Source organism: Terrapene carolina, unplaced genomic scaffold (genome assembly GCF_002925995.2).
Source record: "Terrapene carolina triunguis isolate 2854851 unplaced genomic scaffold, T_m_triunguis-2.0 Scaffold232, whole genome shotgun sequence".
NCBI classification, from domain to species: Eukaryota; Metazoa; Chordata; order Testudines; family Emydidae; genus Terrapene; species Terrapene triunguis.
Window position 1 is genome coordinate 7,423,326 of NW_020664583.1, and position 25,350 is coordinate 7,448,675.

The 25,350-nt window shown below is 41.4% G+C and overlaps 1 protein-coding gene across 6 annotated transcripts in view; it reads left to right on the forward strand.

Annotated features, from left to right (window-relative positions):
• The window catches only part of NEK4 (NIMA related kinase 4), a 39,183-nt gene that overhangs the window by 5,900 nt on the left and 7,933 nt on the right, over positions 1-25,350 (forward strand). For 4 of the 6 annotated variants that reach the window (XM_024195689.3, XM_026656709.2, XM_026656710.2 and 1 more), the window contains exons 3-14: positions 414-611; positions 5,014-5,121; positions 6,163-6,317; positions 9,545-9,686; positions 11,339-11,758; positions 13,050-13,103; positions 14,592-14,735; positions 15,746-15,886; positions 16,296-16,362; positions 17,030-17,136; positions 22,333-22,421; positions 23,139-23,344. In XM_024195689.3, coding sequence (XP_024051457.2) covers positions 414-611; positions 5,014-5,121; positions 6,163-6,317; positions 9,545-9,686; positions 11,339-11,758; positions 13,050-13,103; positions 14,592-14,735; positions 15,746-15,886; positions 16,296-16,362; positions 17,030-17,136; positions 22,333-22,421; positions 23,139-23,344 — 1,831 coding nt within the window. Of the gene's footprint in view, positions 1-413; positions 612-5,013; positions 5,122-6,162; positions 6,318-9,544; positions 9,687-11,338; positions 11,759-13,049; positions 13,104-14,591; positions 14,736-15,745; positions 15,887-16,295; positions 16,363-17,029; positions 17,137-22,332; positions 22,422-23,138; positions 23,345-24,189; positions 24,290-25,350 lie in introns of all 6 variants that reach the window. The other 2 variants (XM_024195687.3, XM_024195686.3) reach the window with 2 other exon arrangements.

Consider the following 25,350-nt stretch of genomic DNA (forward strand, 5'->3'; position numbering starts at 1 on the left):
GTCCCCAATAGCATCTGATCTTGTTCATCATCGGCCTAATCCTGCAATTCTTACTCAGGCAAAATTCCCACTGACTTCATACAGTCCTTAATTCAGACAAAATTCCTTACTAGGACTGCAGGATTGGGTCTGAAATCAATTGCAATAAAACACAGTGGAGAGTGAGTTAAGGACTGAGTTTCAACCTTAATTTTGCACGTTTTGCTTCTATATAGGCACATTAAACTAAAGAAATAACCAAGTTGTGTATATACATATGTTAACATGAACAGATTAGTATGATATTAACTGTAATTCATCTCTTGTATAGTGACGTGTAGTTTTGTTGCATTTGTACTTTTTCCTTTTTGACTCTGGTCAGAGGAAAAGAAGGAATTAACTGTTTAACTTGCTTGAAATACTTTATTTTTCAGTATTTACATGAAAAACACATTCTACACAGAGATCTCAAAACTCAAAATGTTTTCCTGACCAGGACAAATATAATCAAAGTGGGAGATCTGGGAATAGCCAGAGTGTTAGAAAATCAGTATGATATGGCCAGTACTCTCATTGGCACACCTTATTATATGAGTCCTGAACTGTTCTCCAACAAACCTTACAACTACAAGGTAAAGTATATTGATGCAAATATTGGCCCCAATTGTGTTAGTTGACTTAAGGGAGCCTTAAACTCTGAGAAGTTTATAAATTATCTAGAAGATAATGCGAGTTATTTTGTTGGCTCACCTATTAACCATAGAGCAGTACTATCTTGTGTGTTATGAAAGTAATGCCTGTGTAAAAAGCACTTTTTGGGGACTGCTGATTAACTTTTGCTGTCTTTTTTACTATTACCCACAGGGGAAGAAATTAATCACAAAAAGCTATCTTAAAGGAATTTAGTTTTCTTTAGTGTACGTGAATTGTCAACTTGTGTTAATTTGTTAGGACCAGGTTTTGTCAATTGACTGTATCAGTGTAAGTTAGAATTCCAGTGCAAAGAAAAATCTTTGTTTAAATGTATGTTAGGACACTGACATATGAAGCCTAAGGTAATTGTGAAAGGCTTTATCTTTAAAATTGCTATTATGTATGTAATAAGAAAACAAACCAAAAAAACCTAATAAGCATTTACAAGTATGGAGATGAACATGTAAGGGAAGGTAGCTCAATATTCAAATATACTCCCACCTTATAACATAGGTGCCGACTCTGTGGGTGCTCCGGGGCTGGAGCACCCACGGGGAAAAATTAGTGGATGCTGTGCATCCATTGGCAGCCAAGCTCCCAGCCTCCCCGCCTCACCTCCTCCTCCCAGCGCGCCATGTCTCCGCTTCTTCCTTCCCCCTCCCTCCCTCCCAGTGCTTGCCGCCACCAAACAGCTGTAGCAAGCTCTGGGAGGGAGAGAGAGGAGCGGAACGTGGTGTGCTCAGGGGAAGAGGCGGGGCAGGGGTGGGGATTTGGGGAAGGAGTCGAATAGGGGCAGGGAGGTGCAGAGTTGGGGCAGGGACTTTGGGGAAGGGGTTGGAATGGAGGTGGGAGGGGGCGGAGTTGGGGCAGGGACTTTGGGGAAGAGGTTGGTATGGGGGCGGGGCCGGGGACAAGGAGGAGTTGAGCACCCACCGACGCCAGAAGAAGTCGGCGCCTATGGCTTATACAGTCTTTTAAATAAATGTACATGTGAAATATTGCAGGGCTGTCCTTAGGCATATGCAGCTGCTTAGGGCACCATGAAATTTGGGGCACCAAATTGTCCCAAATTTCATGGTGCCCTAAGCAGCTGTGTGCTGCATATGTGGCAGCACCAGCCCCGGCGACCAGCCCTATCTCTCGGCTGGCCCTCCCTGCAAGGGGCAGGGCCATCCCCAGTGGGGCGTGGGGCCCCGGACAACTCCCTCCGCTCTGCCTCTTCCCCAGCGACCCTGCACTCACCGGCAGTGGCGGGAAGCAGAGCAACCCGGCCCCAGCCTGCTCTACTCTGCCAGCTCCCAGCCGCGGCGCTCCGCTTCCCGCCGCTGGTGAGTGCGAGGAAAGGATAGCCCCCGGCACTCACCGGCAGCGGGAAGCGGAGAGACGCGGCCCCAACCCACTCCGCTTCCCTTGGCCCGGACCCAGCCATGTTGCTCAGGTTGGGAAGTGGAGCGCCGCAGCTGGGAGTTGGCGGAGTAGGGCGGGCTGGGGCCGGGCTGCTCCGCTTCCCGCCACTGCCGGTGAGTGCGGGATCCCTTCCCCCAAGCCTTGTTAGGAGGCTTATTCCTTCACCCTCTCACTTCCCTGGTCCTTCTCTCATGAACAGAGAGCAACAATACCCGAAGTCCAAAGGTGCAAACAATTCAATGTTTATTGGGGTGAACTTCCAGCAAGCATGATTACAGTTTCCTTCCTCAGTGTCCCCCTTCCCAGCTCTGACACCACAGAGCCTTGCCTGTGTCCCTGTTCCCATTCCCCCCCACTTAGCGAAACATGATTCCAATTCCCCCACCCCCATTCCCTGTTCCCATTCCCCCCTTACTTCCTGATTGACTGCAGACTATATAGTAAAATTTGAGTTCTGCTTAGCTATACCTTAACCAATCACTTTACTGAAATTTAACTAACCAATCCTAACATACTGTAACATGGTTATTTAACCAATTATATCCCACCACCTTAATTGGTTTACACCCAACAAAATTAATTATATAGCAGACAGAAACAATCACAGAACCAGACAGAGATTATACAGACAAGCAATAGGGAAGTGGAGACTACAGTGATAGAACAATACAGAAATGAGGATTTCACATCCCAGCTATTGATAAGTGAGTTCTTGCCAGACAGGATGCTATCAAACTAAATTTCCTTTTGCATCTTCTAGGCTCTTCCCTTTCTCTGGAGGTGATAGGAATACAATCCTGTCCTGATATTCCTAACAGCCCAATAGCACCTTATTTCAATGTGACTAGTTTGGAATGTGAGGATGTGACCGTACACTTCCCAGTTTATGGCTGGCCTCTGCTGCTTAGCCGAAGGCCTTAGCCTAAGAACCAGGCCTCAGACTGTCACAGTAAGAGAAGGCCCTTACACAGACAGTGATTTTGATTCTTTCTTTTATACCTCTATAACTAGGTAAGTGATAAGAATACACCTAAATTCTTAAAGTATAGGCCTTTACAGACAGGCCTGAATATCTATATCCTAACAAGCCTCCTCCCCCGAGCGACACGGCTGGGGCCGGGGCAAGGGAAGTGGAGCGGGCTGCTCCCAGCCCCCCACTAATTCCCCAGGCCACTCTGGGCCTGTGAGGCCCCCAAAAGTGGCCCCCCACAGCTCCTGCCTCCCAGGCCCTGGGGCGGGGAAGGCCTGGGGGGCTGAGTAGGACACCCAAATGGCTAGGGACAGCCCTGAAATATTACATTGCATATTTAAAAAAAACAAAAGTATGCCCCTCCGTTAATTAAATCGCAGCTGTAGGCCACATGTACCAAAAACGTGAACTAAGGAAAAACTTCTGTTACTATAATTAAATATAGAAAGACTTCCAGTTTTCTCCAAGCTGCAGCTGGCCACCAGTGAGTAAAATGTTTTCTCTTCCTCACATACATTACGAAGCTCATGATTCATGTTGGTGTGCGGCTACACTGCTTGGAACTCCATTGAAAGTCTGGAATTCTACATGGGTGCAGTAATCTGCATGTGTAGTTCACAGTACAGGATTGGGACTTAAACATTATGGACATAACTTTGCTTAATTGCAATCTATATTATTCACAAATAGTTTATGGCTGAGATTTCAGTGAGATGTAACTACAGTAACTCCTCACTTAAAGTCGTCCCAGTTAACCTTACGTTGCTGATCAATTAGGGAACATGCTCGTTTAAAGTTGTGTAATGCTCCCTTCTAATGTTGTTTGGCAGCCGCCTGCTTTGTCTACTGCTTGTAGGAAGAGCAGCCCGTTGCAGCTAGCTGATGGGGGCTTGGAACCAGGGTGGACCGGCAGCCCCCCTATCAGCTCCCCTCTCCCCTAAGTTCCCTGTTTAGCAGCTGCCCAGCAGGCTAGCAATTGCAGCTGTCCCTCCCCCCACTGCCATGTGCTGCTCCTGCCCTCTGCCTTGGAGCTGCTCCTCGAGACTCCTTCTTGCTGTGTGGGGGGGAGGGAAGGAAGAGGGGGGGCTAATGTCAGGGTGTACCCCTCCCCCCTGCTCCTGCACCCCGCTTACCCCATCTTCCATAGAGCCGGGGGGGGACACCAGGGCTCAGGAAGGAGGGAGCTTGCTGATCTAATTAACAAGGCAGTGTACTTAAAGGGGAAATGCGCATATCTCCCCCATTCCTGCTGCCTTGTAGAGTGAGAGAGTTAACCCTTGAGGGCTCAGCCAATTGCTAGTTCATCATTTAGCAGTAAGGGAAATATCCCACCCTCTGACTCCTCCACCTCAACCAAGCTTCACAATCATCATCACTGTGTACCAGTATTAAATTGTTTGTTTAATATAGTCTTTTGTCTGGTGGAAAAAAATTTTCCTGGAACCTAACCCCCTCATTTACATTAATTTTTATGGGGAAATTGGATTCGCTTAACATTGTTTCACTTAAAGTCGCATTTTTCAGGACCATAACTACAATGTTAAGTGAGGAGTTACTGTATATGGGAAGTCTGAAGAAAGAATTAGTTTCAGAACTCTTTGGAGCTAAAGGAACTCAAAGAAATGTTAGAGACAAGCCAGTATTTGAAATCAGGATATATTTTTTTTTTAATGATCTGTAACTCAGTAACAGACCAACTTTCTTCACGCTTTGCAGAAAAATTCTCCTTACCCTTCAGAGTCAATGTGGCCATACTCAGTATAAACCAGTTTTGTTACCTGAGGCCACAACCAAAAGTTTATAGTGGAATTTGGTTGTGATCTTAACTATAGTGGCTGCCAACTCAGCATAACAGTCTGTTCCTAATGGGCTGTTCAGGAGCATATTATCTACTTTTTTAAAAGTAAATTTTCAGTATTGCATCTGAAGCGCTTATGCTGATTTTTCTGGTTTTCTTTTCACAGTCTGATGTTTGGGCTCTGGGCTGTTGTGTTTATGAAATGGCCACGTTGAAACATGCCTTCAACGCTAAAGACATGAACTCTTTAGTTTATCGAATTATTGAAGGAAAGGTAAAAACTGATCTAAAGTTGTTTTGGTTCAGTGAAAACATTTTGGAAATATGCTACAGTATGAAGACCCTTCTGATGTGGATACTCAATCATGCAAAATCTGTATGTTCAGACCTGTAGTCCAATCTTGTGTTTGGAACTTGAGATAACTGTTTTCAATCAAAAGTAAGAATTTCAACTCTGATTTGTGGGGTTAGTATAATTTTTTCCCCACGTATGATGGGAACACTGCATCATCCTGTCCATTCTAATGTTTGGTGTGAGATGTGGGTACCTACTGATGTAATGGCAGATCCAGAAAGTAGTTTCTTTTTAAGGTATCACTAGAATTTTCTTATATTCACCTTGTGCAGCTAGTAGATTGGAGGAAATAAGTCACTTCAGCACTTTCAAGTATAAAGTTTCCACTTTTAACATTATGCAAAGAATCATCTCAGGGTATTTTCTTGTTTGACATATACAGCTGGATTACTTTAGCTCAATGTTAGTTCCTTATTTGGTTTGGCATGTTATAAAAACACATTTAAATCCTGATCTTCAGCTGTAACAAAAATATTTTAAATAAACTGAGGGTTCTCTGTGACTAAATTTTCATTTGCAAATCTTAGAAAGTACAACTGACCAGCTTTGAATACCTTGCTTTAAAATTTCTAAATCCAGCTTACCAGGGAATTAATTTTCTTATATGCAACCTTTTGTGTATATTGGCAGTATTTTGTGGTTAGCTGATCATTAAGAAAAAAATTGTATAGAGTTCTTTCATTAAACTTTACACAAACCTCTCTGTTCAGTAAGATACTTAAGCACTTGGCCTATTGATGTCAGTGGGACTACTGCACTTAAAGTTAGGGATGTGTTTAAGTACCTAGCTGAATCAGAGCCCTAATGCTCAAATAATGCAGCAATTCCTGTAGGCAAATGTGTAAATGGTTTTTGTTTGCTGTACATTGATGTCATCATCAAAACAATCAGCTTCCTATTATGAACTTTAGCAATCCACTCATTCTCATAATACGATGTATCCTTTCAATACAATTACAGCTGCCACCAATGCCAAAGGATTACAGTCCACAACTGTCAGAACTAATAAGAACTATGCTTAGCAAAAAGCCTGAAGAAAGACCCAATGTGAAAAGCATACTAAGGCAACCGTATATCAAGCGCCAAATCTCTCTGTTTTTGGCAGCCACAAAGGCGTAAGATACATTTATTTTATTAATAGTTCTATATAAAATTATTGGTTTGGGTAACAGATTGTTGAGCATAATGTTGTAATCACTGTTTTACAATTTGTGCCAGATTTCGGAGCTGGATGTTGAAGTTGGTTTTGCTGTGTGTAACTGCAGGGTATGGGGCAGAAAGGATCTTTTGAGATTGTTGAGGGAAGGAATTATTTGAGAACTATAACCGGAGACAACTAAGAGAGAAGATGGAAATTAGTTACATTAGGCCTATGTAGAAGGAAAGTGGATTTAAGTTTGGGATTGCATATTGCCTTCAGAAAGTAAATCCTCCTATTGTTCATTCACTTTGGTGAGTGTTTGAAACCAGCCAGACAGAAAAGTCTTACCTGAATAAATGTTAGAAGTTGTATTTGGCTGCCCTAATTAGGAGCACTTAGTACTTAACTGCAATGAATCAATATTTCTTTTTATAGAAAAACTAAACACCTTATTCTTAATGTATCCATTATTTGGGGGGAAAATGCCATGTTGTTTGGTTCATGTCCACTGTTGATTTTAGTATATTATAACTTGTGAAAGATGGGAGAGTAGATTACTCATTAGAGTACGTGATTGGGACACCCCAGGTTTTCTTCATAGCTCTGGAACTGATGATCCTTAGGCAAGTTGGTTAACCTGTCTGACTGTCTGTATTCTCCATCTGTAAAATGGTCATGGTAATATTGACCTACTTAACAGAAAAGTTGTAAGGATTCATTAATATTTTAAAACAATTAGATCCTCAAAAGGTAAATGCTATAAAGGGCAAAGTATTGTGGGCATAGAGAATTTTAAAGTGATGTGCCACATAGATTGTTCCCTGATTAACAATCTTATTTGAAAATCAGAGGTTGTTCTTTTATTATTGACAACCGGAGAATCCCATTGTAATCCTCAATTTGATAAAGTTAAAAAGCTAAGGAAGCTTGGCTGGAGCAATGGAGAAGACCTGGTTTTGGGAGTAATCTGGAGACTCTCAGCACTAATAAGGTTGAAGTCTCTTGCAGCTGTGATACACTTGGACCGTGAAAAGGAAGCATGAGCACTACCTTTCCACCAATGCACAGAGTAGAATTAAGGTATATCTACACGGCAATTCAACACCTGCAGCTGGCCCATGTCAGCTGACTCGAGCTCATTGGGCTGCGCGGGACTGTAGAATTTTGGCGTAGACTTTGGGCTCAGGCTGGAGCCTGGGTTCTGGGACCCTCCCCCTCACAGGGTCCCAGATCTTGGGCTCAAGCCTGAGCCCAAACATGCACAATGCAATTTGACAGCCCTGTAGCCCATGTCCCACGAGCCCGAGTCAGCTGAGATGGGCCAGCTGTGGGTTTTTAACTGCAGTATAGACATACCCATAGGGTCTGTTCTGAAGGGTCTGTTTACTTCTCTTTCTGGCTGGAGGAAGAGCATCATGATCGCTTAAGAAGAGGGGGAAGTAGCTTTCAGATTGGGACATGTGAGAGCCTGTGGAGGCTGGTCTTCATTCAGTGCCAGACAATGAGAGAGAGAAAAAAGCTTGGATTATGGGAGAGAGGATGTTGAATAATGAGAGACGCACTCTCCCCAGTCGCTGCGTTTATCCCAGTTCATGCATCTCATATTTAAATAAAACAAAAACAGGACTGCTGCTCTCCTTCTGACAATTCTAGCATACACAGACCAGAGTGAGCTCACAAGTTGAGAGGAGATAATGGCAAATATTAGAAACCATTCTGTGACATTTGAGAAAATTACAAATCATCTGGTTAATAAACTCTGTGCAAATTCCAAGTTCTATAGTAAATCTGTGATCAATTCTTGCACTGAATAGAAAAGTGAGATAAAGGCAGACAATAAATCTGAAATATGGATAGGAAATATGTCGTCACTTGCGTTTCCTTATCAGTCTGTGTTAAGACCACTTCATCATATCAAAAATCACCAAAAGACAAGTTCCTTTTGCTATTTGCTTGTTTTTAACTAGAAGTTGGACAAAAAAGTTGAATATAAAATTTGTCATCAGATTTGGTTAACCACTTCATTGCTCCCAGTTTTTGAGACATAATGGCAATAAACTTAATTGCCAAATATTTATTTCCCCACATGGATGAGCCTTATTGTCTTCTGGTTTGTACACTGTGCAGTCACTTACACCTATGCAAAGTGGATATAAATTACTAGCAAATCAGTGTAAAGTACCACTAACATTCTAACTTTGCACAGCTGAAAATGACTATACAGCAGTGGTCACCAACCAGTAGATCGCGATCAACTGGTCGATCCTGGAGCCTCTGACAGTCTATTGTGATATCTGGCTGCTAAAAGTCCGGCAGTGCAGTGGGGCTAAGGCAGGCTCCCTGCCTGCCCCGGCCCCATGCCGCTCTCGGAACGGCTGGGGGGAAAGGGGGGTGTCTCCGTGTGCAAGCATCTCCCCTGCAGCTCCCATTGTCTAGGAATGGGGAACTGCGGACAATGGGAGCTGCGGGGGCCGTGCTTGCAGGCAGGAACAGCACGCGGGGACCCCTGCCTTCCCCACCCAAGGGCTGCAGGGGTGTGCTGGCCACTTCCAGGAGCGGTGTGGGGCAGGCAGGGAGCCTGCCTTAGCCCCTCTGCGCTGCCAACGGGGAGCCGACCGAGGTAAGTGCCGTCCTGCGGGAGCCCACACCCTGAGCCCCCTCCTGCACCCTGAATCCCCTGCCCCCGCCTTGAGCCCCCTCCTAGAGCCTGCACCCCAAGCCCCCTCCCGCTCCCCAACCCCCTACCCCAGGCTCAGCCTGGAGTCCCCTTCCATGCTCCGAACCCAGCCTAGAGCCTGCACCACCTCCCGAACCACAACTCCCTGCCCCAGCCTGGTGAAAGTGAGTGAGGGTGGGGGAGAGCGAGCAACGGAGAGAGGTGGGATGGAGTGAGCGAGGCGGGGCCTCGGGGCAGCGCCCGAATAAATCCTGGATTGCACTTAAAATCAAAAAGTGATCTTCTGCATAAAAAGGTTGGAGATCACTGTTATACAAGATACAAAGCAGAGAAAACCAAGCCCAGTGTTTAGCACTTCAGATAGAAACTCTGTAATCTGTGGAAATTTAAAATATTTTCTATAAATGTGAAAGGGTTCTGTAGCTGGATGGCATCTATTTAATAAGGTAGTCTAAACCACAACATCTTAAAGTCTTTGTCCTTAGAGCCTTTGTCCTTTTTTGTTGTTGCCATTTTCTTTAAAGAAAAACAGCCAAAAATCATAAGAAAATATCTGATTCTACACCCAGAAGTGCTGCTTCTGTGATCTCAGTGAAGACTGGATCTAATAATGGAAACATCACACCCAAAAAACATCCCTCTGAGCAAGCCAGGAGAGATAGAGCCGTAAGTTACTTTTTTCCAAAGGATACATCTGTTTTTGTTTTTGTTTTAATATTTGTGTAAATGTTCAGTGACATGATATAAAAATATATTTTGAAATGCTTTGTGTTTTCCTAATATATTTGTATTCAATAAAACTCTGTAAACTACGTATAAAGGGGGAGAGGAGTTGTATTCATCTACAGTTGGAGCTGAGAAAATACCCACAGATCAGTAAAACTAATTGCACTGGTCTTTACTGAAAGATACTCATGAAACATTATACTTAATCCTTATTCTGTGAAGCTGTCATGTGGATTTTTTTTAACCTTACAGTTGCATTAACTTTTGCATGTGGCACAATCATGTGAATGCTGTGACACTGTGTACCCAGCAGAGTATCGAAAGTCACTGGACTAACAGAAATGCTAGCAAATGTTTAATGACAGGCAAATGTTGACAGTGAAAATGTTTGCTGCAGCTTGTGACTGGAAAATCAATTATATGTTTGAGGAAAATTGCTTGTTACCCGAGGTGAACTACTTTACAGCAGTGGTTCCCAAACTTTAACAACCTGTGAACCTCTATCACTAAAATGTCAAGTCTCGTGAACCCCCTCCTAAAAATGAATATTTCCAGGGATTTTCTCCTTTACCTGAGTATAAATTATAAAAGTAGTGATCTTGGAAATATAAAATTTGTTTTTACGACATGCTTATTACACACTATTTATCATTATGGTATTTTTATTACATTATGAGAACAGCAACACTCTTCCAAGATCTCACTTTGGTAGCTTATATCACTTTGAATAAGCCTGTTATAAGACAAGGCTCCTATGTTTCATCAAGGAGTATCAGATGTGAAACAGCTTGAAGGTATTTAAGAAGCCAACTCAAAAAGTTCCTCCTACACAAGCATTCAGGTCTTGAGCAGTCCAGGCAAACAACGCACATTACAACAAAGCTTAAACTTGTCCTTCATAATAATTTAAAAAACAATACTTGCTGCCTATTTAATTTTTAAAACAGCAAAAAATATCCACCTCCCTTTCCATTTCTTATACGGAGTCTTGAAGTTTAAATGTCCTCAGTGTGATAGATATGCTTGCTTTGATCTGCTTAGCTCTTGGAAGTCCAGGGGCTCTGGGCTGCTGGCCCTGTGCTGCCCGGGGTCCCTAGGGACAGCTCTATCTGCCATTAGGGAATTTTCCCCCAAGAACCCCCTGTAACATTTCACGAACCCCAGTTTGGGAACCACTGCTTTACAGTGATCCAAATAGATCGAGTCACAAAGATGAATCACTTGCCCGCTGTTCATTTTCTGCACTGTTTGCCAGTTGGTGTTAGTTTTAATATTGAAGCCTTAAACATGTGGTTTAATACATTTTGGAGAGCTACTAGGAGAACCCGGTTTATCACTTGTGATCATAGGGGCAAAGTGGGTGCTTTACTTATGGAATAGGCTGTGTTGACATCCGAAGTGCCAAGCTTCTCATCAGACTTAAAAGCTTATGAGAGTCTTTGTTATACCCCTTATTGATGCTTCCAAATAGTACTTGATTATGATTTTGTTTCACTATCACTTTATGTACTGTCTGGTATGCAGGTGACTTCTTGGAGCATTTAAAATATTCCTCAGAGGGTAATTCCACTTCTGCTATTTTTTAATTACAGAATGAAGAAAAACATTTAATCAAAGATCAAACTTTTGAAATTTATCCCTCAGAGAAACCAGCAGCTGAGCCTGAAAAAAATGCAAACAAGAATGAGAAGAACAGCACAGGAGTTTCCATAGCAACAATTAGCAAAGTGGATATTGATATTTTACTGTCTGAAAGGAGGAACTGTAAAAGTGATCACTTACTACAGGATAACAAAGCAAGGTGCTTAAGCATTCCTAGTGAAGTAGAATCTAAAATAACATCTAATGGCCCACAGACTAAGGAAGACAGACTACAGCAAAACTCAAAGCCAGGTTCTAGAACTGAAATTGTGGATTCTAAGCACTTTGCTGTTGATGTTGCAGATGAAGGAGATGACACTTTGAAACTCCTGCAGCCTGTCTCAAAGGACCGAAAGCAAAATGATGACCAGGTAATTATTTAACTCTTAAATGTGCTTGGTAGAAGCACTAGTGAATGGTTTATAGAAAGAACAAAGCTGAACAAATGTTACCTTTCAAAGTGGGGCACTTCTGATCAGGCTCTTGGGGTGCCGAAGCAGTTAGAACTGGGGATCAGGACCCCTCGGGGTTGCGAGATTATTACATGGGGGATCGTGAGCTGTCACCCTCCACCCCAAACGCCGCTTTGCCTCCAGCATTTATAATGGTGTTAAATATATAAAAAAGTGTTTTTAATTTATAAGGGGGGTCACACTCAGAGACTTGCTATGTGAAAAGGGTCACCAGTAAAAAAAAGTTTGAGAGCCACTGAATTAGAAGCCCTAGTATCCCTGCAGCACTGCTTCTGTATAAGACAAAGGCTGGGGCTCAAACCTTAATTGTCTTTATTGTTCTTGCCTGGGATCAAAAATTGTCTGCTTCCAGTTGTAAAAGGACGAGGCAAGAAAATGTTCGGAGCTCCTATATCCCTGTTCCAAACGGACTATGCTTCTCTATCTGCTATGTTTAGCCCTAATTTGGGATGGGGATTGGCGGAGGAAGGGAGAGTATAATGGAAATGGAGTTAGAGAAGGTGCAGGATGGTGGAATGAAAATGTAGGGGAAGAAACTGAAGGGAAGGAGGAAGAGAGAGATGAAGAGATTTTAAAGGAAGACAGAAGGAGGGGAAAGGAAAATTTGTTTAATGGAGATGTGATTACTAAAGAGAAGAGTGAAGGAGTAAACAGGAAATGAGACTAACAGAAAAGAGAAGCCTTGCAACGGGGGAAAATGTTAAAGTATCCTGGCCCTCCCTCCTTTCCGGCTTCCAGAGTGCCTCATTTGGGTGATTGGTGGACGCAGAAACATTGACCATTGCCCTTTCCCCTGCACTCTTCAGCATCTGCAGCCAAAATGATTCTCTTACATGAATGTGCTGGGGAAGCGGGTAAAGGGCTTCTTTGCCCTTGTCTCTCTCTAGTGCACATGCACAGGGCCAGCAATATTTTGGCTCTTAATGAAAGTATATTAAAGTAAAATACAGTTGATTTCCGTATTGTCTTATGCCTTGGATTTAAACAGTAGGTCTGTCCTGAACGTGCAGCTGTCATTTCCATTCAATCTTATATAAGGATGTTGTTTTATTCACTTAGTGATTCACCAAGTTCTGTTCTAGAATGAGACTTTTAAAGCCTGTCTTTCTTGCATTGCTAATATATACACTTTACTAAGCTTGCTCTTATTTTAGTTTGTTCATGAAAATGTAGTAACTTCTTATTTCAGAGCTTGGACTCCACTGAGAAGCTTCTAGCATCGTTTGTTCCTGTCCTAATTCAAGTAAGTGTTCTAGCATTATAATTCTGCTTAGTTTGTTGGCTTTAAAATAGTTGTATTTCTTTAAAGGGAAATCTCAAATGATGTTGTCTGGTGACTATCTTTTCCCCTAGAATATTTGATTTTTGGAGAAATCAAATTTTTTTTATTATTATTGCATTACAAATTGGTTTTCTGAAGTTGCTATTAGAATGGCGGAACATATCTGAAATTTTGCTAACACGTATTTGTTGTAAAATACTAAAACTGGATATTGCAGTATTACGATAGAGACATGAGTGTACAGAATTTGTGAAATTTGTTTATGGTTTCCTATTCAGCTAACATGCTAACTGTGATGGGGAGCATAATTTTGAATGTTCTAACTTCAGTTTATTTAAAACGTTCACCTTGTTGCAATGTTAATGTAGTGTTTTTGGTTGGTTTTTTTGGGGTGGTTTATTTTATTTATTGATTGATTTTTTTTCCCCTGTCTGTAATTTAAAAGAAGAGATTGCAGTCATTTTTGCAGACTGACAACCAAATAGATGTTTATGTGGTTGTGATTAAGATAAAATCCATAGCATTCCAAAGGGTTAAGTGGCCTTTGTCAATACAGTAACTCCTCACTTAACGTTGTAGTTATGTTCCTGAAAAATGCGACTTTAAGCGAAACGATGTTAAGCGAATCCAATTTCCCCATAAGAATTAATGTAAATGAGGGGGTTAGGTTCCAGGGAAATTTTTTTCACCAGACAAGACTACACACTTACACTTACACTTTAAAACTGGTACACAGTGATGATGATTGTGAAGCTTGGTTGAAGTGGAGGAGTCAGAGGGTGGGATATTTCCCTTACTGCTAAATGATGAACTAGCAATTGGCTGAGCCCTCAAGGGTTAACTCTCTCACTCTACAAGGCAGGAGGAAGGGAGGGAGATATGCACATTTCCCCTTTAAGTACACTGCCTTGTTAATTAGATCAGCAAGCTCCCTCCTTCCTGAGCCCTGGTGTGTCCCCCTTGCTCTATGGAAGATGGGGTAAGCGAGGTGCAGGGGGGAGGGGGACACTCTGACATTAGCCCCCCTTGTTCTTTCCCTCCCCCCCCCCGGCACAGCAAGCAGTAGTCTTGGGGAGCAGCTCCAAGGCAGAGGGCAGGAGCAGCACATGGCAGTGGGGGGAGGGACAGCTGCAATTGCTAGCCTGCTGGGCAGCTGCTAAACAGGGAATTTAGGGAGCTGATACGGGGGCTGCCGGTCCCCCCTGGTTCCAAGCCCCCACCAGCTAGCTGCAATGGACTGCTCTTCCTGCAAGCAGTAGTAAAGCAGGCAGCTGCCAAACGATGTTAGAAGGGAGCATTACATAACTTTAAACGAGCATGTTCCCTAACTGATCAGCAAGGTAACCGGGACGACTTTAAGTGAGGAGTTACTGTAGGTGCAAGAACAAGTCTATGTTGGAATCAGGAGAAAACATGCCTAAAGATTAGAAAAATATTTTTACTTTTTAGGATGAAGCCTGTCATGGAAATCCAGAAGATGTTCAGGAAAAATTCACTTTTCACTTCCAGCCTCATAGCTCTTTCTGTGAACCTTCTCTCTCACGGCAGCGATGGCAGAAGAAAAGGGAGATAGATGAAGACTGTTCAGAGAAGGTGCAGATAAAAATTTATCTGACAATTTGATCTTTTAAAATGGCAGTGTACTACTACCTTAGTTTTCTTCCCATCCTACAAAAAGATTGTAACAGTTTGTAGATCCTTTCCATTAGTTGAACCATCTCCAATCTGTGTATAATCTCATTTCATACACATTCATAGAATTGCATTTATAACAAAATGGGTAACTCTGTGGGCCTTGGAAATATACTTTTGTGGGTGCCTTTTGTCCAAGGATCTCAAAGCACTGTATAGTAAACCTCTCAACACTCAGCGGTACAAAATTATAATCCTTCTAGGGGACATGAGCAAATTGAAGCCCAGAAAGATTACATGACATTATTATTATTATTGCAGTAGTACCCAGAGACCCCCAGCAAGACTGGATCCTTATTGTGGTTGGCACTGTACGAAACATATACACCTCTACCCCAATATAATGCGAATTCGGATTAACGCAGTAAAGCAGCGCTCTTGGGCGGGCGGGGGGTGCGGGGTGGCTGCGCACTTCAGCGGATCAAAGCAAGTTCGATATAATGCGGTTTCACCTATAACGCAGTAAGATTTTTTGGCTGCCGAGGACAGCGTTATATCAGGGTAGAAGTGTAGTTAGAGACAATCCCTATCCCCTGAGAGAGCTGACAGTGTAAATAGACAGACCAAGGATTGGGGGAAAAGGATGAGACATACAAGCATAGTGAACAATGTGGTGAGCTTGAAATGTCATTTTAGTTCCATGATTTTTTGTTGTTGTTTTTGCGTAGGGTTTTGTTGTGAGGGTGTTAGCTAAATGTAGACAGGGAATATAAGGAAGTTAGGGAAAAGTGGTTGTGTGGGTGGGTGGTGGGGGGGCACAATAAGGCAATTGTAGAATTGTGAATAGGACCCAAAAGTCCTGACTCCCAGTCCTGGGTTGCTAGCTTGGTGTTTGCAGTTCTAGATTTCAAAGCATTTTAATTTGTTGAAAGAGGAAATGAGACTGTAATCACTTTCTAATTCTCTCTAAGCTCAGAGCAGTTGCTCCGCGGCCCTTACCTTCTCTTCCTGATGTGAATGTGAAGACAACTTATAGCCCTGCAGATCAGCGTGGCACTGAAGTCACAGAGTCTGTAAACAGCTCTAAAAATAGTGAGAGAGCAATTTCAGAGGTTTGTTCTGAACATTTTATGTGCATATTTATTTTTGTCATTTTCTTACTATTTCTTCTGAGTAGTTTGCTCCAAAAGCATGTGGGGTGGGGAAAAGAAATGTACAGAAGTTATCCTCTGTGATTAAATTTCTGTCTTGCATCTGATTGATCAGGTAGGAGGAAAGAAAGCCAGCTCCTCTTTCCCTTAATTGAAATAAGGAGGCTGGAGGCTCCTGTCCTACAGGAATTAGGTTTGTTGATCAAGATCACCATGGAAAAATTAATACAATGCATGCTGAACTGTCTGAAAACTTTAGTTAGTAGCCATCTTTTCCAGGTGCATTTAGACAAAAGTTTTAATTTCAAATATGACAAAATGAAAAACCACCATGACTGCCACTATTAATATTGGTTTGATTTATTTAAAGGATCGACCGTTGTCTGCAAGAGAGAGGAGGAGGCTAAAACAATCACAAGAAAAGATGTTTCCTTCTGGTAACTTTGCATGCTAACTCTTCAACTGATGCAGTGGGATGGCTTCTCTTTGGAAACACTAATTTGCAATCTGGTCTTTAGTATTAACTTCCTCAAAAAAGATGCATTTGAAATGTAGCTTTGATGTTAATAGTTATTTAACACAACTTTTATTTTTCTAATGCTCATTCAGTGGTTGTAATGATGGCAATGTGACGTTTCCACAAGAAATGCACTTTTCAACTAGAAGCCTGTGTTTTTTGTTGGCTAGTTTATGTCTGACCCTGATAGTATGCTTGGAGGACATACTAAAATGCTTTACTGTCACCAGTGCCCAGTTTGCAAAACAAGATGAAAAGGATCAGAATTAGTCGACAAAAATGAGTTTGGTCTTGTTCATGTCACTATCACAAAGCTACTGTACAACTGGTATTAGGGGCAGTCTGCTTGAGAGGCCCAGGACTGAAATAGCAGGTGTGGTGAATGTCATCATTTAAGTGCATTGGCAAAGCTTTGTGGAGAGACCCAGGTCAGGAATGGAATAGCAAGGGATGGTGAAAGCCAGAATTAAGAGTCCTTGGTAGAGCAGTATGGGGAATTAACAGAGCATACACCTACATTCTGATAGACTTTAGTTTCTCCCTCGTACATACTCAAAATAAACGTTGTAAAAATGTCATCCTTCTAGTGCCTGCGGCAAGACGAGCATCACATAGTGCGGTAGTTGAAGCAAAATCACTTGTGGAAAATCTTATTAAAGTTACTCAGACCTCGTCAGATCCCAGTATTTCTCAGGTAAACTGGGGTCATCTACTTTTGAAATATTTAAATGCAGACCAAATTTGAGTAGAAAAATAAACAAAAAGAGCTTGTATTTACAAAATATAACATACTGTAGTACACGTAGAGGAACCTCCTGGCCAATAAAAATGCATGGCTATTCTGAAGCTGTTACTGCAAAAGACATTGGGTACAATAAATACCAAGAACTCACCTTTTAACTCAGCTTTTATATTTGGTAAGATCAGTTTCTAATTCAGGTCAATTCACTCAGCAGAGGCAAAGAATTGAATGAGTCAGTTAGTATAGTTATGGCTTATTGAATGGATAGCCATAACTGGGGAGAAGCTCGCCCTGGCACTTCCTCTACTATGCTTTGACTGTAGATAAATAATTTCACTTGCTGTGAGTTGCAAAATACCCTGAGGTTTGTTCATTCATGTAGTCTGATTGGCTTATCTGCTAAATTTACTTAAAACAAATATTATGGAACCGATGCTGTGAAAAGAAAAAAATACACAATTGAAGAGAATTAGTAAAAAAAAAAAAATTTAAATGAAAAAACTGCCATTTGAGTGGGCACACTGAAAATCAAATATCAATAAAACAATCCCCCAACAATCATTTTCAAGCCAGTTGGTTACTTGGAATACTTAATACTGTTTGTTTACTGGGGTTTGAAGATTATTTCTCAATTTGTAGTCCTATTGGCTAATGCATAAAGTTATGTGCTGACAAAAGTAGTAATTGTTAAATCAAATTCTCAAACATTTTATAATGGAAGTGATTAATTTTCATTAACATCTTCATTGCATAATTCATATATAGCTTTAGTAAGATCACAAATGTATTTTACTACACAAAGTAGAAGTTTCTTTAAAGGCACGCTTCTAAATATGGACTTGAAAGAGGTCCAACAAAGATACTTAAGTGCCAGATTTTCATAGTGTGACTTCTGTTTGTTCATGTAACTCTCCTCACCCCAACCATTTGCAGGTACAGTCTTTTTGCATGCTATTGTGTGTGCAAATAAGATCTACGTGCAAAAACCCCATCTGCGCACACAAATCAAGGACAGATGGGTTTAGTGCATATAAATTATATTTACATATGCTAGTGATGTGCAGTTTTTTGCATGCTGTCCTCAGGATTGAACACACAAAATTTAAGAGGTCCAAATGGAGAGTGGTTTGAAGCACCATGGAAAATTTTGGGGGACATTGGAGAATAAATAGAAAAATAGATTTCAAAGTATTAATATATTTATAGTTTATTTTTATAAAGACTGATACGTTGTAGTCTAAGAACAATGGTTCTTTAAAATACTGTAGTCATTAGTAAGTCATTAACTGAGAATTGACCAACATAATGAGCATAATGTAGAAAAATCTCATTCCATGGGCAAGTTAGTGATGGAGAAGTAAGGGAGGTGTCATCTGATTAGTAAAAATCTACAAAGTCATAATTTCAGTGGTGTCGCCCTTTGCAGTATGGCAGAGGGACTCTCTATTCTCTGCCCCGGCTTTCTGGTCCAGGTTCTCTGGTGGGTGAAATGTTGATAGTACTGTATCATTGGAAGTGGGTTGAGTTGGATATCATTTAAAAGCCCTTTCTCCCACAAACACAATGGTAACAAGCATGACAAACCTAGAACAATTAAGTAGATAAATATTTGAGAAAATATTTTAAAATCAACTTTTTTTTTTATTATACTTTAACACACAGATGCATTGAAGACATTGACCTTTGTTGATCGTAGGGAAGTTATCCTTGACATGTAGGACTGAAAACATTTATTCACTGAAGTCATCATCAGTGTCATCTCTGTCTAGGGCACCAATTCTAGACCTGCTGTCACGCTGACCATCTTCTGTGCCACATTGGCACATCTCTGTACAAGGCAGGCTGCTGGCCAAACATTTGCAGGGTGGTGAGCATCTGGTTTTTGCACACAAGCATTTGATTAGCTGAAGGGTGGATTCAGGATCGCATGGTATTTCACAGAACTGCTGTGATCAGTCCATCTTCCAAGACTCATCCATGCCCAATAGGGGAATGTAGTTTTGGGTGTGCTTGAACATCTTGGAACCACTCCATTGCTTGATAATTTGCCCTCTTGGTAGGAGGTATAAATGCACACCATGTCAATGGCAGTTTTTCTCTGTTTCTTGGAAAACAGCCACCAATGTAGCTCTGAAAGTGTCATAATGTTGGTCTTCAAATGGTAAACTCGCCGTATGAATGTGTCCAGTGCATTTATGACCTCATCAGTGACTGTATCAGCCGTTCCAAGCACCTTCAGAGTGAGGAGAGAGTCTTCAGAGGCTGAACCAAATACAATAGTGTCATATCCTGAAAGGACATGGAAATCTTGCTGTGCAGTGGCTTTTAATGGTCCAAGTGATAGGAACACGTCTCTGAGGGATATACAACAATTCTGTTCCCCAGCAGAATCTTGAGGAAGTCTTCGGTAATGTCTCTCAGAGCTCTGGAACATCTGTCTAATGCCAAAATGCAGAGTTTAGTAGCACCTCTCCCCGTGGCATTGATGATATGCAAGATAATTTTAGTGTTAGCTTCCTTATGGTAACTAAGAAGAAACTCCACTGAACAGTGTGAGGCAGCAGCTTCATTATACCATGCAATGATGAAATTCTCTCAGTAGTTCTTCGCATGAGTGCTTTTCCTGCAGGGTATGTGGTTAATTCATACTTCATGTGAGTATGAGACAGTAGCTTCTTCATTATGACATTGGAGATGTTCATGGAGTCAATGATTTTTGTATCGCAGGGGTTCTCAAACTTCAAATTGCACCGTGACCCCCTTCTGACAACAAAAATTACGACAGGACCCCAGCAGGGGGAGGATTGAAGCCTGAGCCTGCCCAAGCCCTGCCACCTGATGGGGCAGGTGGGCAAAGCCAAAGCCCCACCTTCCCCGGTCGGGGTGGCCAAAGCCCAAGGGCTTCAGCCCCAGGCAGGGGGCCTGTAACCTGAGCCCTGCTGCCCAGGACTGAAGCCCTCGAGCTTGGGCTTTGGCCCTGGGCCCCAGCAAGTCTAAGCCAGCCCTGGCAACCCCATTAAAATGGGGTTGCAACCCACTTTGGGGTCCCGACCCACAGTTTGAGAACCACTGTGGTATCGGATAGGTGCAGTGCCATGGAGCCACTTCTTTCTGGTAGTATTTTTAATTGATTCCTGTGTATATGTCAAACACAAGGTGGATTTCATCATAGGTCTAATATTTACTCTGTAGCCTCATAATGAAGTGTTCAGCCAAATCTTGGCAAGTGTTAAGTTTCTGGTTTTTCAAGAGCTTGTACCTCAGCCATACCATCTATGATTGTTATACTCAAAGGGGTCTGCTGGCATAAGGTATTGGTTGTCATATTGGCAGTAGGTCCTGTTCTAGGAAGACTATGCAAGATGTGCATTAGTTTGCTTATCACCTGATACACGTGCATTGTTCCATCACATTTGAACATCGATTGTACTTTCTTAGAGTACTTTCCCAAACACTCATGTAAATCAACAATATGCTGAGATCTGGACATAACCAGGAGATGAGTGAACAATGACCCTGTGGTTACCTCTAGAATAGTCTCTGCCGTCTTCACTCTGACTCTCTTTGCATTTGAGCACAGCTTTAGTCTGTTCTTGATTGGAGCCCATAGATTAATGGAGCCTTGGATAATTCTTTGGGTTTTGAAGGCTTCATACAAGTCATGACCCAAAGTATCCATTGGACTGACATCTTTAGCTATCTCATCACTGAAGGCTGATTTTTGTCATGATATTAATGAGCTCTGGAGTGTCATATGCAAATAGGTTGCCAGTAAGCTCATCCTGTAGCTTTAAAATTGTCCCTGCTTGGCATATAACAGCACCTAATGAGTTTAGATGGAGCTTGGTTATTTCTGGGGAAGTCCATCCCAGCCATGCGTAAGTGTTCTGGAGTTGTTAGGAAAATCCAGGAAAGAGCATTTAGATGCTGTGTTATGACCACGAACTACCTGCTCTCTTCCCCACCCCCACCCCCACCAATGACTTTCATTGCTCTGTTTTCGTGTCCTAGGCCTTCATCTGAACCAAGTGCACAGAAGGGAACTGGCAACACCACCAAGAGTTGTTTAACCGCATCCTCCATGGTGGTATTCTCCAAAGATTCAGCTGCTAGTTGATCAAGACCAAAGTAAAAACAAGGATTTTGTAATAATTACTTTGGGATTGTAATTAATGATACTTAACGGTATGCATACTATTCACGGGTGGATTCCAGTAATTTCTAGCTGAACGCTGACATCTTAAGCAATGCCTCATTACAACTATTTTGGCATAATAAACAAAGCTGATAATCAATACCAGTGAACCGCTTTTTTTGCCAATGATAGCAAATCAACTTGAAGCGCTCCTTTCATTTATAGTAATCTAACATTTAAAAAAATTAATAGGGGATATCATGTTCTGAGCATTAACTGGTAACACAGTACAGTCAGTCAAGGGCCACAGTTTAACTTTATGAGAGCTGCATGTTTGATATGCCTGTCTTAAAGTATAATTTTAAAAATGTTGATTTTAAATATTTTCTCTAATATGTATCTGCATAATTGTTCTAGGTTTGTCATGTTTGGTACCATTGTATTCATGGGAGAAAGGGATTTTGAATAATATCCAACTTAGTACAATGTTGTTGGAAATTGGTCATCAACATTTCCACCAACTGGAGGACCTGGGGCTGGGAGACAGTGGGGTGGGAGGTGAATTCCCCTCCCCCCACCATGCCACAGAGGGTGACACCACTGAAATTATGATTCTGTAGATTTTTAAAAATCAAATGATACCTGCTTTACCTTTCTATCATGAATTTGCCAGTGGAATTACACATGGTCGCAGACTTAAACATGGCACAAATTGTCCAACTCTGTAACACACTTGGCAAAGCATTCAGTGTAAGTTGAAACAGCACAGGTGAGGTTTAATGCTAGTTAAATGAGCATATGATGATGGTGTATGTGCTTTAACTATCTTCTTTTGACTCTTGGACTTAATACTTAAAAGTCCCTTGTATTTACTTATAAAGTTAAATTGTAAAAATGTGCTTGTTGAAGCTTATTTTGTCACATACTTCAAAGAATCCATGCTTATAGTACAAACTATTGATTGAATAAAATGCCTAATTCTACAAAATAATTTTTTTTGTAATCTATAACAGAAAAAAAAATTAATCCATTGTCTGTCTGATGATGAGCTAAGCTCTTCCACAAGCTCCACAGATAAGTCAGATGGAGATTCCAAGGAAGGGTAAGTGTTTTCTTACTTGCATGCAGACATTCAGTAGTCACTGACACTGCAAATAAGTACCTTATTGTGCTTTAACTTGGTGTGGAAAACTGTGTGCAGAAATGTGTTTCCAACGATGATGCATAGTGGTGTTATGATGAGCTGCACAGTAAATGAATCAGATACCTTTTGTTTGTTGCTCTTTTGTGACACACAGTTCTTTATCTACTGTGTTTAACTTCTTTGTGTGTGGCTGCTGTGCCTCCAAGTGCTGGCATGAATGCTTTCCAGGAAATTGATCTTCCAGCATCAAGGAGAGGAACTAATGTGTCAGGAAACACTGAGAACTATTACTTGGAAAGTTGCTAACATGGTTTTCCTGACATTGTGGGCTCAGCTGAAGTATTTATCTAGGATCTTGTCTACATTTGGCATCTTTCTTAAAATTGTCCTCCATTGTACTTCCAGTGGTGGTAATGCTACTGTAGATTGGATGTTGGTGGCTGGCTGGGTTCTTAAACTTTGTTATTAAGACTTGCTTTGCGCAGAAGTTATATGAAATGATGCTAAAAGCTCTTATGCCTTGTTGCATTGCTACCACCACCAATGGATCTGCATAGCAACAAGAATTTAACACAGAGTACATAACAGGGCCTGCTTAGATCACAAGATTATGGAATGTCTTCATTGACTGCAAAATGGAGATTGGGATTGAATTAGATTTTTTTCCTTTTCTAGAAAAAGCAATACAAATGAAATGAATGATTTGGTACAGCTAATGACTCAGACACTGAAAATGGATTCTAAAGAGAACTGTGAACACCCTTCAATCCTAACCCCTGCATCAGAGTTCAAGCTTCATAGGAAATACAGAGACACTCTGATCCTACATGGAAAAGTATCTAATGAACCAGAGAAATTCAAATTTGAAGAATTTCCTTCAGGTCTGTAGCTCTGTTAATGCTTTAAAATTGTGGTTCTTAAACTGTGGTCTATGGACCACCAGTGGTTTGCAGAGCACTTGCTGGTGGTCCACAGGAAGCTGGCTAGTCACATGGGGCTGTTCTCCTTTCCTCTGTTAATCACATGAAAGCGGCTAAAATTAATTACATTTTTAATATCACTTTTCCACTTAAGTAATTGCTGTAGTTGCCACAGGGATGATGTTTGTTTGACAGTTGGAGGGGAGGTGCTCCATCTAATTGTGAATGGAAGAGAAGGTGGTCCATGAGGTAATCTATCAATATGTGACCGACACTATGAAGGTGTTAAATAACCATTTAAGATCTAAAATCATAAAAAATTGTAGATATCAATGTCTTAAAATACAACTTTAAAACTTCCAAATAATTTAGTTGCTGTAAAGCTTTGCAGATCACCTTTAAGGCTTAATCTTTAAATGGGACTCAACTCAGCATCTAAAAACCTGGGGCTTTGTGCAGATGCAGGAGTCACTTGCAGAGATCCCATCACAGAATGGGGTCCTTATTTTGCAGCTACAAGTAGTTCTCTAATTTTGCAACAATGCAGGTAAATCAACTTTTGAAATTCAGCCTTCACAAGAGTGGTCATATTCTGAAATGCTACTCTAAAAATGGCATCTTAAGGTTTGTTTTTGACTTTCAGAGTAACTGTGCACTGGAATAAAAGATCTGTGACATGGCCGTGGTTGGCCCAGGTCAGCTGACCCAGGCTGGTGTTGCAGGGTTAAAAATTGCAGTGTAGATGTTCTGGCTTGCACTGGAGCCCAGGTTCTGGGTTCATCCTCTTTCCTCCCCACCCCTTGCAGGGTCCCAGAGCTCGAGCTCAGTTTGCAAGTCAAAAGCTGGATGGAAAAAAATCAGCTTGGAATCTGAAAGTCTCAAACTGTTCTTCCTGGCTCATGTGTTGTAAGTAACAAGGATTCTAGCTGATTCTCTTCTGGTGATTGAGAAAGCAGAATTGAATCAAGATAACTCTCCCATAGTTATGGCGGTTCTGCAAAGATAACAGGAGTAAAATGTACTGAAAGCTTTTGTCTCTGTGGTCAGCGGACGTGACTCTGTGAATGTACAGGGAGCAAATTTTGGTCAGTAAGGAAGTGCCTTTTTACATAGTCAATTTTTCTCACATAGCTGCACTTCAAAATTTATAATAGTGTGGTGATCTGCTCAGGTATTTTACAGCTGCTGGTACTGGAAATCTATAACCAATTTGAAGGTGCTGGTGGAAGTGCAGTGGCTTAAATTTTCTTAAATTGCAATCTCTTCTGGTTAGATCAAGTCCTTTACTTTCACATGTTAATGCAGAAAGGGGATTTAGGGTGCTAATAGGATATGATATCTTTCAGCCTTGAATCATTGGCTTAAATCCGGCCTATGTCAGTAGTGACAGCCATATTAATTTTGGATGATTTCAGTGTCCAAAGTAAAGTTTTGGCACTTTCTGTTTTGTTCCTGGTGCCGACCTTCCATTATCATAAAACTACATTCGTAAGTGGGATCCTTTGTTTGCAGTTTAAGCAGAGAAATGAAAGATTGAAAGGTCGAGGCACACTGGTGGAAGACTATACTGCAGCCCGTGCTATTCTGTCTTGTGTATAAATACAATACTTAACTTTTACATTTGTTTTTGTTTTTCAAATGTAAAGTGATTGAAGTGTTGTTGTTTTTACCTCTCTATCAGGGTTCTGTATATTGTATGGCTATGAAATTTGTTGTAGAATCCACCTTTTGCCACACAATTATTTTCAGAACATCAGCTTAATTTAAAAAAAATGTTTCTACCATAATGACTACAAAGAACCTTCCCGACATGATCAGAGTATACACTAATACAGTGATGTCTTTCTGAGTCTGAAACTCTGACCCTCCAAGACCTGATTTTGCAAACTGAATCTGTATGAACCTTGCATCTGCATAGAGGCCTAGTAGTCACCTTCTGATGACTGACCTATTTAATTGTATTTCTG